Below are 15,662 nucleotides of genomic sequence, written 5' to 3' on the forward strand. Positions count from 1 at the left end.
TGTGGTAAAAAATATTTGTATCACTCGTCAAATATAGCAGGAAAAAAAATGAAGAGCTGCTGATTTGAAAAAACAAACTGGAGAGACGGCGGAGTTTTGTTTTGAAATCACATCCGTGAGTTTTGCCCCGCACCTCGCTCCACTGACCATTAGACCATTTAGTAAGGTAAAAAACTAAAAGCAAAAACGCCTCTCAGACGCTCTTCCGTTTACTTGTTTAATAAAGAAAAACAAATGGTCCGTAGATACACAGATTCATCTCCCTCCATCATGTTGATTTGAATCAGAAGTTCTGAACATGAGCCCGCCCCGCTCGACCTTCTGAGCCAATCACAGCGCGATAATGACCTGCCTTCCGTTTCAACTATACTCCTTCCGTTTCCACTATACTTTCTCCCACATACATGTATTCTTCTCTTGCATACATATATTGTCTTCAGACATGCATATATTATTTATAATGTTAAATGTAAACATTGAATGAATGTGCATGAGAGCAAAATGTATAAATATGTGAGTGACAATGTATGAATGTGTGCATTTAAATATGATAATATGAGAGCTAAATGTATGAATGTGTGAGTGTAAATATATATGTGTGTGAGAGTGAAAATGTATGTATGTAAAAGGAGAATATATGTGTGTGAGAGGACCAGTATGAATTACGGCCTGTACGGCCCCTCATAGTTATGCCTAGCACCACCGGCTCCCTGCAGGTTTCAGTCCCTAAATAAGGCATGAGTGATTATGGGATTAATCGACATTACAAATTATTTTAGGGGATTTTAGCTATAGCAGATGAACATTTTCTTACATCATTTCCCTCTTTCATTCTCAAAATGCATTCTAAATGGTGTGTGTTGAGAGGATCTGTTCTTGTGCAGGCCTAAATGTTGTCTCAACAACTCTTTAGTTTCTGCTCAGGGTAAAAATACTTTTAGCCCCATGCCAGTGTCACTTTGTGTGAGGACAATCCCAGGGAGGTGAGAGTTGCATCAAGATGGAGAAAAAGAGTGGTTGATGGAGTGGACAACTCTTGTTTTCAGGTCTGCATTTGTTTTGCCAAAAATGTCAGCCTTTCAACATGTCGTCCAACTTCTGTCACATTAGGAAACATACACAGCATACAAAGCATTGTTCTTGGTGGCTCCTTCAATGAAGCTGCTGATTGTGTTCATGGACTATTTCTAGTCTAAAGGATGTTTCCACTTTTCTCCTCCCTTTCACCCTGGCTCCCTGCTGGTTTTCTCCAGGTGGTGATAAACTGTGCCATTCCCAAGGGGCTGAAGTACAATCAGGCCACACAGACCTTCCACCAGTGGAGAGACGCCCGGCAGGTCTATGGCCTCAACTTTGGCAGCAAGGAGGACGCCAATGTCTTTGCCAGTGCCATGATGCACGCCCTGGAGGTGCTCAACTCCCAGGACTCAGGTGGGGCTGCCTTTTTGTTACCGTGGAGCCACTCTCAAACGTGACGCTGGTCTTGGGCAAGCAGAATATTTTTTTTATCCTCGTACAGTGTTGGAAAGCAACATTACATCTACTCAAGTACTGTACTTATTTACAAAATCTGACAAACCAGAAAACAAGCTATTAGGCTACATATTGTTTAGTAGTTCATTATTCGTAAATCAGTCATATTTAAATAGACTTGAGAGATAATTCATATTTTGTCGGATAAAAACGCCGGGGGTGGCGCTCTTACGCTGTGTCCATGCTTTCGTCTTGCGAAAGGGGTCTTGGGTATATCTCAAACTAAAATGTTAGCAGTAGTAGACGACGGCAGTGTATATTAACATTTGTGTATAACAGTTTGATGGAAGTATATAATGACCTTTATTATGTCCAGTGTTTCCCACAGATCTGACATATACTTGTGGTGGTAGCCGGGCACGAGGGGGGGGTGTGTGAACAAAACCTTGGGGTCCGAATGTAAACAAAGCTGTCCTCACCGCAGAATTCTCCACACGGCATGCATGTTGTTGTTCAGGAGGCGTAGAGCGAGGGATCATTGTCCATCTGCGATCGATAGTTAATCGATCGCAGATGGCGTCGTGCTCGCGGACGGATAAAAAAGAAAAAAAAAAAAACCTAAATGGGTCGCGAAATATATTTTGGCGGCCGTTAATATACCTGGGCGGCCCGCCCAAGTAAAGTCTATGTGTGGGAAACCCTGATGTCTCATACAATGTTTTTTTGCACCGATACATTGTTATACAAATTTGGTGCCAAATGTAACGTTATTTTGAACCACTTTGGAGTTCATTAAAATGGTCAAAGATGCCCTCAAATACCAAATGATGACACCAAGACATACCAGAGAAAGTAATTGCTACCATTGAATATCAAAACATTTATAGATTTCTGCATGAATTGCATTTTTGTGCGATTGGTTGACAGTTTGACGGTTGGGACACGTCTCAGATAGCTCCTGAGCATCAGTGTGTCCTCTGTCCTCTGACAGCCTCAGTCTGTTTGTGGCTCACGTTTCATGAGTGCTGCAGCTCATTTTAGACACCCAGGTCAAGTTTCCATTAATGGTCTCAGTACAATGACTCATCACATGAATACAGCCTGGATTATGTTTCTTAGAAAAAGTAAAAATACTAAGAACACAATGGTTAAAGTATCCAAAGAATAAAGCTCTCTTACAGAATACAAGTGTGATATCATTATATATAACTGTGAGCATTCTGGCTCACACTAGGGTTAAAAATGGACGAAGGAGAAGGTGGTTTGTGAAAAATAAAACAGTTTATTGCCACGGAGGGGGAAGTTCACAAAAACAACAATTTATAATTAGCCCCGCTAGGTCCTGAGGCTGCTCGGGGTCCGTGGATCCTTCTCTCAGGATCCAGCCTACTGCAAGCGAGAGAGCAGAACCAGGTTAGCAGCATTAATACTGAGAGCCTAATTACCTGATTCTGCTCAGCTGTCTGGTCTCCGGCCGAGCCACTCCCATCACTCCAGCAGCCGGCGCCCCTTTCACACCAACGCGTTTCCCGTTCTAGCTCCGTGCTTGCGCTCTTCTGGTTCGGAACCGGTTCTTCTTCTTTTCAGCCCCCCGTTGACAACCTGTGCAGCCCATGTATTGATTCCATCTGATAGCTGCTATAATAACAAACAAAACGTCTGCCTGCTCTCCACAATGATCAATGACAGCGAACGGATGGTCAAAGTAAGGTACAAATAAACAGAATCACACGAAGCCTGGTTAGTGTTGCCTGACTTTATAAAGGTTGATCCCGCCCCTACCCTTGCCCCCGCCTCCGACGTAAGCGTGACGTATGCGGTTCTTGCTTCTAGACCGACAATTTTTTGGAGCTTGGTAAGAACCGCTTTTCGGGGAAAAGAGCTGGCTCCGCTGCGGTGTGAACAGGAAAAAACGGTGCTTATCAGGCTCTAGCTCCGAACCGGCCCTGGAACCGCGTTGGTGCGAAAGGGGCATGACACAGCAGGGACACTGAGACAGCAGGGACACTGAGACAGCAGGGACACTGAGACAGCAGGGACACTGAGACACTGAGACAGCAGGGACACTGAGACAGCAGGGACACTGAGACAGCAGGGACACAGACACTGAGACAGCAGGGACACTGAGACAGCAGGGACACTGAGACACTGAGACACTGAGACAGCAGGGACACTGAGACAGCAGGGACACTGAGACAGCAGGGACACTGAGACAGCAGGGACACTGAGACACTGAGACAGCAGGGACACTGAGACAGCAGGGACACTGAGACAGCAGGGACACTGAGACAGCAGGGACACTGAGACACTGAGACAGCAGGGACACTGAGACAGCAGGGACACTGAGACACTGAGACAGCAGGGACACTGAGACACTGAGACAGCAGGGACACTGAGACAGCAGGGACACTGAGACACTGAGACAGCAGGGACACTGAGACAGCAGGGACACTGAGACACTGAGACACTGAGACAGCAGGGACACTGAGACAGCAGGGACACTGAGACAGCAGGGACACTGAGACAGCAGGGACACTGAGACACTGAGACAGCAGGGACACTGAGACAGCAGGGACACTGAGACAGCAGGGACACTGAGACACTGAGACACTGAGACAGCAGGGACACTGAGACACTGAGACAGCAGGGACACTGAGACAGCAGGGACACTGAGACACTGAGACACTGAGACAGCAGGGACACTGAGACAGCAGGGACACTGAGACAGCAGGGACACTGAGACACTGAGACAGCAGGGACACTGAGACAGCAGGGACACTGAGACACTGAGACACTGAGACAGCAGGGACACTGAGACAGCAGGGACACTGAGACACTGAGACACTGAGACAGCAGGGACACTGAGACACTGAGACAGCAGGGACACTGAGACAGCAGGGACACTGAGACAGCAGGGACACTGAGACAGCAGGGACACTGAGACAGCAGGGACACTGAGACAGCAGGGACACTGAGACACTGAGACACTGAGACACGGAGACACTGAGACAGCAGGGACACTGAGACAGCAGGACACTGAGACACTAGGACAGAGACACTGAGGACAGCAGGGACACTGAGACAGCAGGGACACTGATGACACTGAGACACTGAGACAGCAGGGACACTGAGACACTGAGGACAGCAGGGACACTGAGACACTGAGACAGCAGGGACACTGAGACACTGAGACAGCAGGGACACTGAGACAGCAGGGACACTGAGACACTGAGACAGCAGGGACACTGAGACAGCAGGGACACTGAGACACTGAGACAGCAGGGACACTGAGACACTGAGACAGCAGGGACACTGAGACACTGAGACAGCAGGGACACTGAGACAGCAGGGACACTGAGACACTGAGACAGCAGGGACACTGAGACAGCAGGGACACTGAGACAGCAGGGACACTGAGACACTGAGACAGCAGGGACACTGAGACAGCAGGGACACTGAGACAGCAGGGACACTGAGACAGCAGGGACACTGAGACAGCAGGGACACTGAGACAGCAGGGATCACCCATCCGGAGTGAGTAGGAGTGAGTGTCATTGATTATCTTCAGAATTAAATGTCTTTGCACCCGGCTGTTCCTCAGGTTAAAGGGCTGCTGAACCATGAGTCAGTAACCATGGGAACGCCTGGCTGTTGTTCACTGAGGATCTGAGGACCTCTAAGGTCTTTGGAAATTTGATCTGAATCTGTTGATTCAAACTGAGTTATACAAAATAAGAAATTTGGAGACATTATTTTTGACAACTACATTGGCTTTTCCCCCTTTATCTGCGTTTGAATACACTATGTGATTGATGGACAGATTGGTTCTGCAGAGGACCGACCACAGCCCTAGAAGCAGGATTTGGGGTTAGCGAGGTGACTTCAGGGTTAACTCGCTGGTTCACTACTTAACATTGGCTACACTATAAGTGCACAACCACGACGTGTCACCCTCATCATTTATATTACATCATATCACATCATATTAAATCAAATATTCACTTATCTGTCAGCTTCCTGTGGAGTCGTGCAATTACAGTGCATACTGTCTGCAGAAGTGTTATTTCACAGGTAGCATACTTCTAAGTATGCAGTGAGTGTTTTTTAAGATATGAATAAACAAAAGCACACACATGCAGGGGAGGTGCGGGGCATAAGAGAACATGTAAAAGATCAAAACAAATAAAATATGCACATTAGATTATGCTTAGTTAAAAGACTACAATAAACCACCACTATTTTAAATATATGAAAATGAGCCTAATATTTATTTAGATATTTGTATCTTATATTCTACAAAATGCATTATAAACAACACATTACTGTAAGTTGGCAAACACTCAAATTAAGTTAAAGTCGTAAGACCGCTTCACGACATCACGATTGTTAGGGTTAGTTAAGCCAGATAACTCAGAGATATCCAGGGTCTGTTCAACTGACTTAGTAGTACAGGCCACCTGAAACTCTAATATTAAAGTGTTCGTCAAGACTGACTATGCATATGCACAATGCCATAGACAAAGAAATATCCAGTGAAGGAAATAAGTATTTGATCCCTTGCGGATTTTGTAAATTTGCCCACTTGCAACGAAATTAACGGTCTATAATTTTAATGGTAGGTTTATTTTAACAGTGAGAGTAAAATATCAGAAAGAAAATCCAGAAATAGACATTATATAAAAGATTAAAATAGATTTGCATTTAACTGTGGGAAATAAGTATTTGATCCCCTTGCAGAACATGTGTTAGTACTTGGTGGAGAAACCCTAGTTGGACACACAGAGGTCACACAGAGGTCAGACGCTTCTTGTAGCTGGTCTCCAGGTTTGTGCACATCTCAGGAAGGATTGTGGTCCACTCCTCTCTGAAGACCCTCTCCAAACCCTTCAGGTGTTGAGGCTGATGCTTGGCCTCTGGAAGCTTCAGCTGCCTCCACAGATTTTCTATGGGATTAAGGTCTGGAGACTGGCTTGGCCCCTCCCTCACCTAAATGTGCGTCTTCTTTAGCCACTCCTGTGTTGCCTTGGCCGTATGTTCAGGGTCATTGTCCTGCTGGAAGACCCCTCCATGACCCATGTTCAGTGTCCTGGCTGAGGGAAGGAGGCTATCGGCCAAGATGTTACGTTACATGTCCCCGTCCATCCTCTCCTCGATGCAGGGAAGTCCTCCTGTCCCCTTAGCAGAGAAACATCCCCAAAGCAGAATGTTTCCACCTCCATGCCTGACGGGGGGGGGGGGGGGGGGGGGGGGGGGGGGATGGTGTTCTGGGGTTACATTCAGCATCTCTCTTCCTCCAAACAGGGCGTGTCGAGTTGCTGCCAAAGATCTCGATGTTGGTCTCATCTGACCACATCACCTTCTCCCAAGCCTTCTCTGAATCATTCAGATGTTCATTGTCAAACTTCAGATGGGCCTTTAATGTTCTTCTTGAGCAGGGGGCCTTCAGGCGCTGCAGGGTTTGATCCATTATGGTGTAGTGTGTTACCAATAGTTTTCTTGGTGACTGTGGTCCCAGCTACCTTGAGATCATTAACAAGTTCCTCCCGTGTAGTTCTTGGCTTATACTTCACCTTTCGTATGATCATCAATACCCCAAGGGGCGAGATCTTGTGTGGAGCCCCAGACCGAGGGCGATTGATGCTCATTTTGTCTTTCTTCTATTTCCAAAAAATCGCACCAACAGTTGTCTCCTTCTCACCAAGCTGCTTTCATATGGTCTTGTAGCCAATCCCAGCCTTGTGCAGGTCTACAATCTTGTCCCTGAGCCATTTGGTTGGATGACTGGATGTTTCACATTTGATATCAGCATTCTTCTAATCGTATGCATAGGCCTACAGGAAAGTTATTCAATTGACTAATTTAACACAAATGCAAACACATATTGGATGGTCTTACCATTACTTTTAATAAACTCCAGTCTCCTGTCCTTCTAGACAAAGATGTCAGTGACTTGGTTGTAGAAGTCCTTTTCTTATTTTCTTTCCTGTCCCTAGTATACTGTATCGTGTAGCATGCAACATTAGCTGCCTAAATCTCTTGAGTTACAGGTCTGGTTCTGTGACCACAGATGTCATCTTCCTGTGCAAAAGCCACAAGCGTAAGCACTAAACGATTGTCTGCCCACTTAGTGTCAGTAACATTTGTTACTAATAGAAATACTTACAAGTTAAAGATCTATGTCTGGTGGACAAACTGTGTAATGGTGACATCATTTCTACATTGGCTCAAACCTAGTTCTGCTTTCTGTTACTCATCTGCCAACATATTCCCAGAGACTGATACATTTGCAGTACACTGATGCCTGCTTCTAAGTGAGATACAAAGTTTATTATTTTGTCTAGAGTATGAACAGATAGTTGGTACTTAAAAAAAAAAGTTCCTGCCATAATGCTATGTGCCAGCCAACTGCTCAACACAAAGACCAAGGCAGAGCCACACCTCGTCTGCAACACCTCGTTTCTGCCAGTGGCCCAAGTGAAGCTTTGATGGAGATCTGTGTGCTAGAGTTCTGGGAAAATGTTGCATTAAATAAACGTGACTCCCTCCGCATTTGGACGCTAACCTCTGAGATGATCTGCTTCCATCACTTCTAATCATTTCATGAGCTACAGTAACGATAAACAGTAATAGTCTTCTAGAACAACAGAAAAAATGATCAAATCCCAGCCTTGTAATATTCTGCCCATATCACTAAAGCATCACTTCTACATGCACATCATGTTCTACTGCTCTACAAGATTGAGGCAGCCATCACAAATGCTCTCATGAACTAGATATCTTTATATGTATGGGTTTAGCTATTATGATGAACTGTTTATTGTTACTTGTTATTCAATGCCAAAAACTCTTTCTCTCTTCTTAGTATTTCCTGGTACCATGAAGATGGTATGATGAGGCATGTAGAATTATATATCATTCATGACAGTATTGGTTTTGTGTCTCATGGCCGAGGTGTGGGTAGCAGCTTTAAATCCCAGCCAGCCTTTTTTCCAGAGATCAGCGACAAAGAGCAAAAATATATAAATGATATATTGCTTGACATATAAAGTGACAGGGTTTTTTTTTTTTATGTGGAGTTTTTTTTGTTATCCGGAACCAAAAGGTAGATCTGTAAAATGTTCTTTTTTGGAAATTGAAAACGGTTAGCCGGTGCTCTGAAGGTCCTTGTGTTTTGTGGCACACAGTCACCTGTGTTACTGTGTTATGGCGCATTTCCACCACACGGTCGGCCTCGGCCTCGCTCGGTACTGCTAGGCCGCGTTGGGCCTTGTTAGGGCCGGCTCACTTCATGCTGCGCTTCCATTACAGTTTAGGAACTGGGGTAGTATCTATAGTAACGCAGTGTAGGCGGAGCCGTGACGTGATCTTCAGAGAACCCCAGAAAAACAACACAGCCGTTAGCTGTTAGCACTCAGAGCTCACAGCTCCTCATATATGTTCAGAAACTAGACAAAAGTTAAACAAGTACAAACCACAGACTGCCTGTGTCATGGTGAATACAGTCGCTGCTTTATTTATGTCTGTATAGGCCGTTGTTGTGAGTGTGGACGGTCGGAGCATATATTGCTTTAGCTTAGCCAATCTTCATTTAGAAAACACGCATTTTAAAAGGTTTTTCGCCTGCCGTCTGTCTGCAGACTTGTCAAAGCATTAATTCATGGTTTTTACTAACCGGTATCAGTATGTTGTTACTTCGACATCATTTTGAAACGTGTATTACAATTAAATCACGGTCAAATATGTTCATCTTGTTGTAGTTGTAGCCCCCTTGCCAGCGATTCTCTCTCTAGTTTAGCAAACTCAGCCCGACTCAGCCCTGTTTGTTGGCCACGATAGAACCACGATTTTGTCGGGCCAGAAAAGAGGTGAAAAAGTACCCCCGGGCCGGAACTAGGCCTAGTGGAAACGCAACCAAAAACGGGCTCGGCACGACACGGCACGCTTAAACCGCGCTCCGCGCCATGGTGGAAATGCCCCATTAGTGTTGGAAACCAAGCAACTTGTTTCTTCAGCAGCTTCATCAGCCCTAATGATTCTGATACTTGCCTGTTTGCTGCTCATTCTTAAACTCAGGAGTGCCCAATCTGTTATTTGACTAAATTGCACACCATTTGTTTCATATCAGGCTTGAAGAGTTGTGTTGTTGGTACTGCTGGACACTCTGAGGCACATTGTTCACGTACAGACTGGGTCAGCGTTGATGCTCAGTGGGTGAATTGTTATTTTATTGAGTCTAAGTATTTAGCTGTCACACACTGCCTTGCTAAGTAGTGCTGGATACCTCATTTGTTTCATGAATGAATAGTATGGAGGTCATTTGCAGACTCAACTTTTGTACTGTGTATTTGAGTGGCGGTGTGTTTTGGGGAGGAAGTGCCTTACAGCGCCTGTGGGGGGGGTTAATATTGGCTTGATCCCTTGTCTTCATGTTATTAATGCTGGATTAGATCATTAGATCACAGGTTTCTTCTGTGGTGGGGTCGTGTTAGCCCTTAATGATTACTTAAGGGTAAGATTCACAACAAGCAAAGAATGTAATTTCCAAAAGTGCATATATAAGTGTATAATAATTAACACAATACATTTTTTGTCACTAATGTATGCATACATGAGAAATGAGGGCAAGGAGCCCATTGATCTATACATCGATTAATAAATAGAATATGTAGGGGTTTCCATCGTGTGATAAGGATTTATTTGGCTGCAGTTAAGCCAGCAAAAGCCCCCTTTTCTGATGAATTCATAGATTCAGAGAAAGAGCATTGTTCAGCTCTACAATGTTTGGGAGACATGGTATCGTCATCCACTTGACTCCAAAACTGTTTGGCTGCAGGACCCTCAATAAACATGTGTACACACGTACTAAAAGTGTTCTGGTTACACAGAACTCATATTGGGCTTGGGGTCATCCTCAGCTGACAGCATTCCCTAGTTAACATATGATGTGTATTAGTAGAGGAACTAAGGCCCCTAAAAGTTGAGGTACCCCTACCCGAGGTAGAACAAAGCACAACCATGTTTTTTCATTACTTTAATATGTCTAGTTTATTAAACGGTTGGTTGTATACAAATATTTTACTGCAAGAGGATTTTTTTTGGTTAATGTTTGGAACTTTCCCATAACCGAAAATAGTGAAAATGTGGGCTCCTCTGAAGGGGGCCGTGTTGGCCTTATCCCATGTGTCTCTGGAAATAATTATCAAGATGTATTTTATGACACCCCATAATACGCTTAGATATGTTGATGGCTGCATCGTTACCAAACCTGTGAAGTTTTGGGCTGTTTTGAGCATTTTCACTGAAATGAGAAAACCGTGTTTCATGGCGAGCATTGTGTTGCATTTGAAGAAATCTCAAAACTCTTGTCTTCTCTCTTGCCGATGTCTTCACGGCTGGACTGTTAGCACACATGTGAAGTTTTAGCACTTTTTGACAATTTTCATAGGAGTTATAGCAATATCGTGTTTTATTGCAAGGGATGCGTTGCCATGGCAACAGCCTATGGTGAGATCTCAGATTTGGCGTAGAGCTGTTGAGGCATGGACCGGTGATATACAAGCGAAGTTTGGGGGCGATCGGACCGTGTCCATTGGAGTTACAGCAACATCGTGTTTTATGGCGAGGGATGTGTTTCCATGGCAACAGCCTATGGTGAGATCTCAGATTTGGCGTAGAGCTGTTGAGGCATGGACCGGTGATATACAAGCGAAGTTTGGGGGACGATCGGACCGTGTCCATTGGAGTTACAGCGACATCGTGTTTTATGGCGAGGGATACGCATGGAAACGCTTCCATGGAAACGGCATGTGATGACACCCCATAATTGACGTAGAGCTGTTGAGGGGTTGATAACCATTATCTGAAATCTGCTGCTGTTTTATGGCGAGGGATGCGTTGCCATAGTAACACCACATTACGTAACATCAGATTTGATGTAGAGCTGTGTTAACCATTATCTGAAGTCTGCTGCTCTGAGCATGTCAGTTGGAGTTATGACATCATCGTGTTCCATGACACAGGTGTTTATATTTGAGCTAACGACGTGTCCAGAGATCAAAGGTTTCCATGGTGATGTGCAGTAATCAGTGAGAGGAGAGCATTTGCATTGTTCTGAATAAGGGATAAACCTCTTACATGTGAACGTTTTGTTGAAGAACCGTAACAGATATCTGTGAAATTTCAAAGCGTGAAGCATGTCAAGGAACTTGAGCATCTGAAGTGTACTATTTGTGTACTTTCGGGTTAATAATGTGGCCTTTTTGCCAGATTAACTAAAGGTGTACGGCTGCTGTGGTGGGGAAAGATGAGGCTGAATTTACAATGGGGTTTAATGGAGACATGTTGAAAGTTGTTGTCACTTCATGCCCTCAAGAGGCATTTTGTTTAATTATTTTGCTTAATTGTTTTTTATTTTTCAAGCTACGAGATGTTTTCCTACGTTTCTCATGAAAAATGATGTCTCAGGAATGTAGTGTTTGGGAATTATGGCAGGTTTAAAAGAAAATATGAAGGCAAAATTAAATCTGTCCTCCACTCACGCACTCTAAAATCTGAAGAAGGCCTCTTTACCAAGGTCTGAACAATGTTTAATATCTCTAAAAGTATGAATCAGATTTGTGTTACACGAATAATGTCAGAAAGATGTGTAACATTTTAAAGTTGGAATGAGGTTTCTGAGTGAAAGTATGAAGGAGCAGTTAGCAGTTGAAGTCGCATGAAGATTTTTCAAGTCTGAAGAGTTTCTCCATTGACTTCCATGTTAAAAATGTGATGCATTATGGGATATATCTCTGGAATTATGAAAGTTATGAATGAGAAAAGTAATAGCAATCGATTCCCGACAGAGCTGAACGTTTTGATGTTTGAACAGAGTTTCTGCAATGTGGAATGTGGGAGCAGAAGAGGCGCAAAATAACCCGGCGGAATAATAAAGAATTTCGTGCATCGAAGAACAAGTAGTGGGAATGCTGTATCAGCATTCCCACTAAATGAATGATATATGTTATATAGAGTATGTATATATACACTGGGGTCCTTTGTATTTGTATGTGTGTTGTATAGCCTAAATGTTATATAGCCTAAATGTATGGAATAAAAATAATGCATTCAAAATAAAAAAGAATAAAACACAAAATAATGCAGACAAATAAACATGAATTATCCTCAATGTGAAACCAAAAGTTAACATGTTGTCTTGTTCGTACATTACTACATCATGTTATCCTCCCATATACAACTATATAAATAATTTTTGATCCAAAACGCAATCTTTCCTTAAACATAACTAGTTTATGTTATTGCATAAACCCAGTAACATCTTGTTTCGATAAATATTAGCAGGAGCATAGCACAACATTTGGACCCTGTGCAGAAGCATCCTCTATGGTCCCCTCAAGGCATCCACAGCTCTTCATTTTAGTATCTTTGAGTCTTTCCTCACTTGTCCAAGGTTAAAGACAAGCACAGCCAACTTACACATCATTTTAACAAGAAAAATCAAAGATTAATAATGAATAGAATCATCAATGAATAAGTAATTGTAGAGGGTATATGTATACACTGAGGCCCTCTGTATTTGCATATACTTGATATAACCAATTGTTGTTATTCCATTCAAATCAGTCATATAAGGATGACATTTAGCCTAATTCCTACTTTTAAGATGAACCTAGACGCTCCATAGAATACAATTAATAGTGATATTCCTCATGCTATCGCCGTCCTAAATAATGACAACTCACACATTTAACAGTATGCTATTTGTACATATTCAGCAAGTTTAGCCACTTTTTTTTCTATCTAAGGGTCGTAGCACTACAACATCTCTTTACCTTGTACATACCTTGTACATATGCATGCTCTATGGGCCCCTACCCACATCCACAGCTATTCTGCTACCTTTGCGGCACATCATGCAATTCAAATTAAAAGCTGCAAGATTTTGTGATTGTGTGTCTGGTGTTGGAGGTTTGTCTTATCTTGATCGCCTTTTTATCAGCATTTTGGATTGTTTGGATTGTAGTATGTACAACAACTGTTGAACATTCTCACCCTGCAGAGGAGCCTTGGTCTTGCTAACTTAATCGTGTCTGTGTGGGGAGACCAGGTCAGGTCCTGACTAAAGTGAACCCAGAGGGACCTGAAGCTGTTGTATCTCTCCCTTGTAGTCCCATTGAGGTTGATGGTGGAGCATCCTTTTCCTTGTAGCTCACTGTCCTCAATCAAGCTCCTTGGTTTTGCTGACGTTGAGATGAAGGTTGTTGTCACGGCACCAAGATGTCAAGCGTCTGATCTCCTCTCTGTTGGCCGTTTCATTGCCATTGGTGCCCCGGTGGATGACATCTTGTCATCAGCAAACGTGTCAATGTGTTGGAGCTGTGTGTGGCCACGCAGTCGTGTGTGAACATAGAGTAAAGGAGAGGGCTGAGCAGGCAGCCCTGAGGGGCTCCGGTGTTGAGGGTTAAGGTGGAGGATGTGGCCTGTCAGGGTCCAATCACAGAGGGAGGTGTCTTCAAGGTCTCTGAGACTGATGGCAAGCTCGGAGGGCTTTGGTCAATGTGGTAGCAGGCAGGGCGACTCAACACACCAAAGTGGATAGGTCAGTGAGGGTGGAGGTAATAGAAGTTTGATCAACCAACTAAAGCACTCCATAATGGTGGAGGTGAGTGCTTCTGAGCAGTGGTCATTCAGGCAGAGAGTGGTGGACTTCTTGAAACATGTGGGGACTACAGACTGAAGCTGCCAGATGTTCTGCACACACCTCGGTCAGTGATGCCATCAGGTCCAGGCAGGTTCTACAGGATTGTGTAGAAATTCTTTTGAAACATCTGAACACATCTGCTCTGGATAGTATAAGTAGGCCGGTTTCCCTTGGCCTTCGGGGGATCCTAAGCCATTGTTGCATAGAAAGTTAATTTGGAAGAGATGGTTCTTAGTCCAGACTACATGTTTCTGTTGATGGAGCTGTGCTGTCAGACTCCTTGTCCCTGTATTGTCCCTTAGAACATTTACAAGCTCTCTGGATTATGAACATGGATTTCCAAATGACTCTGTTTGTAGGAATCAGTTTGTGCTTTAACTTTATCAAAGACTTTCTCTGGTCATGTGAGGAGTGCCCGTAAAGGTAGCAGAACAGCTGTGGATGTGGGAAGGGGCCAATAGAGAATGCATAAGTACGTATGTATGCATAAGGTCAAACATTTTGTTCTATGACCTTTCTAACAATAAGAGTTAAAAATATACAACTGGCTTAAATTATCAAATAAAATACTGTTTGTAGTTTCATGATGTGTCATGATGAACATGGGCGTCGCAGCCATTCCACTTGCTTATTGTGAGAATGCCCAAATCAATGAAACTCCGTACCATGTTTTCACTGCTCCTTTGTACCAAGGCAGATTCTCAGAGCCGTACACATGAGCCGTAAACATTCTGCGTTCTGTGTGTAGCTGTGTCTTTAGTTGTAAAATGATGCGCGCCACAGTTTCCACGCTGCGAGGCTCTGGCGCTAACAGTTCACGAGCGTGCTTCACTAGCACCCGGATATAAGGCGCTGTTATTAAAGAGGTGGAGGGAGAGTCCTCTCCTGTCAGACTGAGAGGCTGATAACTACAGCTCAGTGAGGTGAAGGACTCTCTGAGGGTTTAGATAGTTCACTTTAGTCTAAGTAGTGGGTCTCAAACGGTTTGGTAATCATTTATGTAAATAAGTATTTCCAAGGCACACCTTTATATGATCATTATAGTTGTAAAAAATAAGAGAATAACAGGTATGAAATAATTCCAACTCATACTATAGGACAGTAACACAAAAATACAGAGTGATTTGTAAAATATGCATAAAGAAAAAGTAAACCAGTTTACAGTTCTGCTTCATATGGTGTTGAGAGATGTTTCCATAGATCCCTTATTTTGCTCTCAAAGTGCACCAGATTAATGCTTTTAACTTCAACATTTAAAAAAAAAATCTACCCGGGGGAGCATGCCCCCGGACCCCCCTAGAGGAGGTGAGGTCCACCACCTGCCAACACCCCCTGTCAAATTGTCCCGCCCACATTGAGGATGCTTCCTACGCCCATGATGATGAAGGACAACGAAAAGTCTGAAGAATATCACTCTATTCATTGTATTCTCTGGAGAACCTGTTTAATCTTGAATTTTGGAATAAGGCTGTCATCTTTATATGACTGA

The 15,662-nt window shown here is 43.7% G+C and overlaps 1 protein-coding gene across 1 annotated transcript in view; it reads left to right on the forward strand.

Annotated features, from left to right (window-relative positions):
- enah (ENAH actin regulator) overlaps nt 1–15,662 on the forward strand; it is a gene marked incomplete in the record, with an annotated part of 176,162 nt that overhangs the window by 120,356 nt on the left and 40,144 nt on the right. Inside the window, 1 exon segment of the mRNA XM_034138311.1 lies at nt 1,254–1,431. Within this exon segment, the coding sequence (XP_033994202.1) occupies nt 1,254–1,431 (178 nt within the window).

The sequence above is a fragment of the Trematomus bernacchii genome, unplaced genomic scaffold (assembly GCF_902827165.1).
Source record: "Trematomus bernacchii unplaced genomic scaffold, fTreBer1.1, whole genome shotgun sequence".
NCBI lineage: Eukaryota > Metazoa > Chordata > Actinopteri > Perciformes > Nototheniidae > Trematomus > Trematomus bernacchii.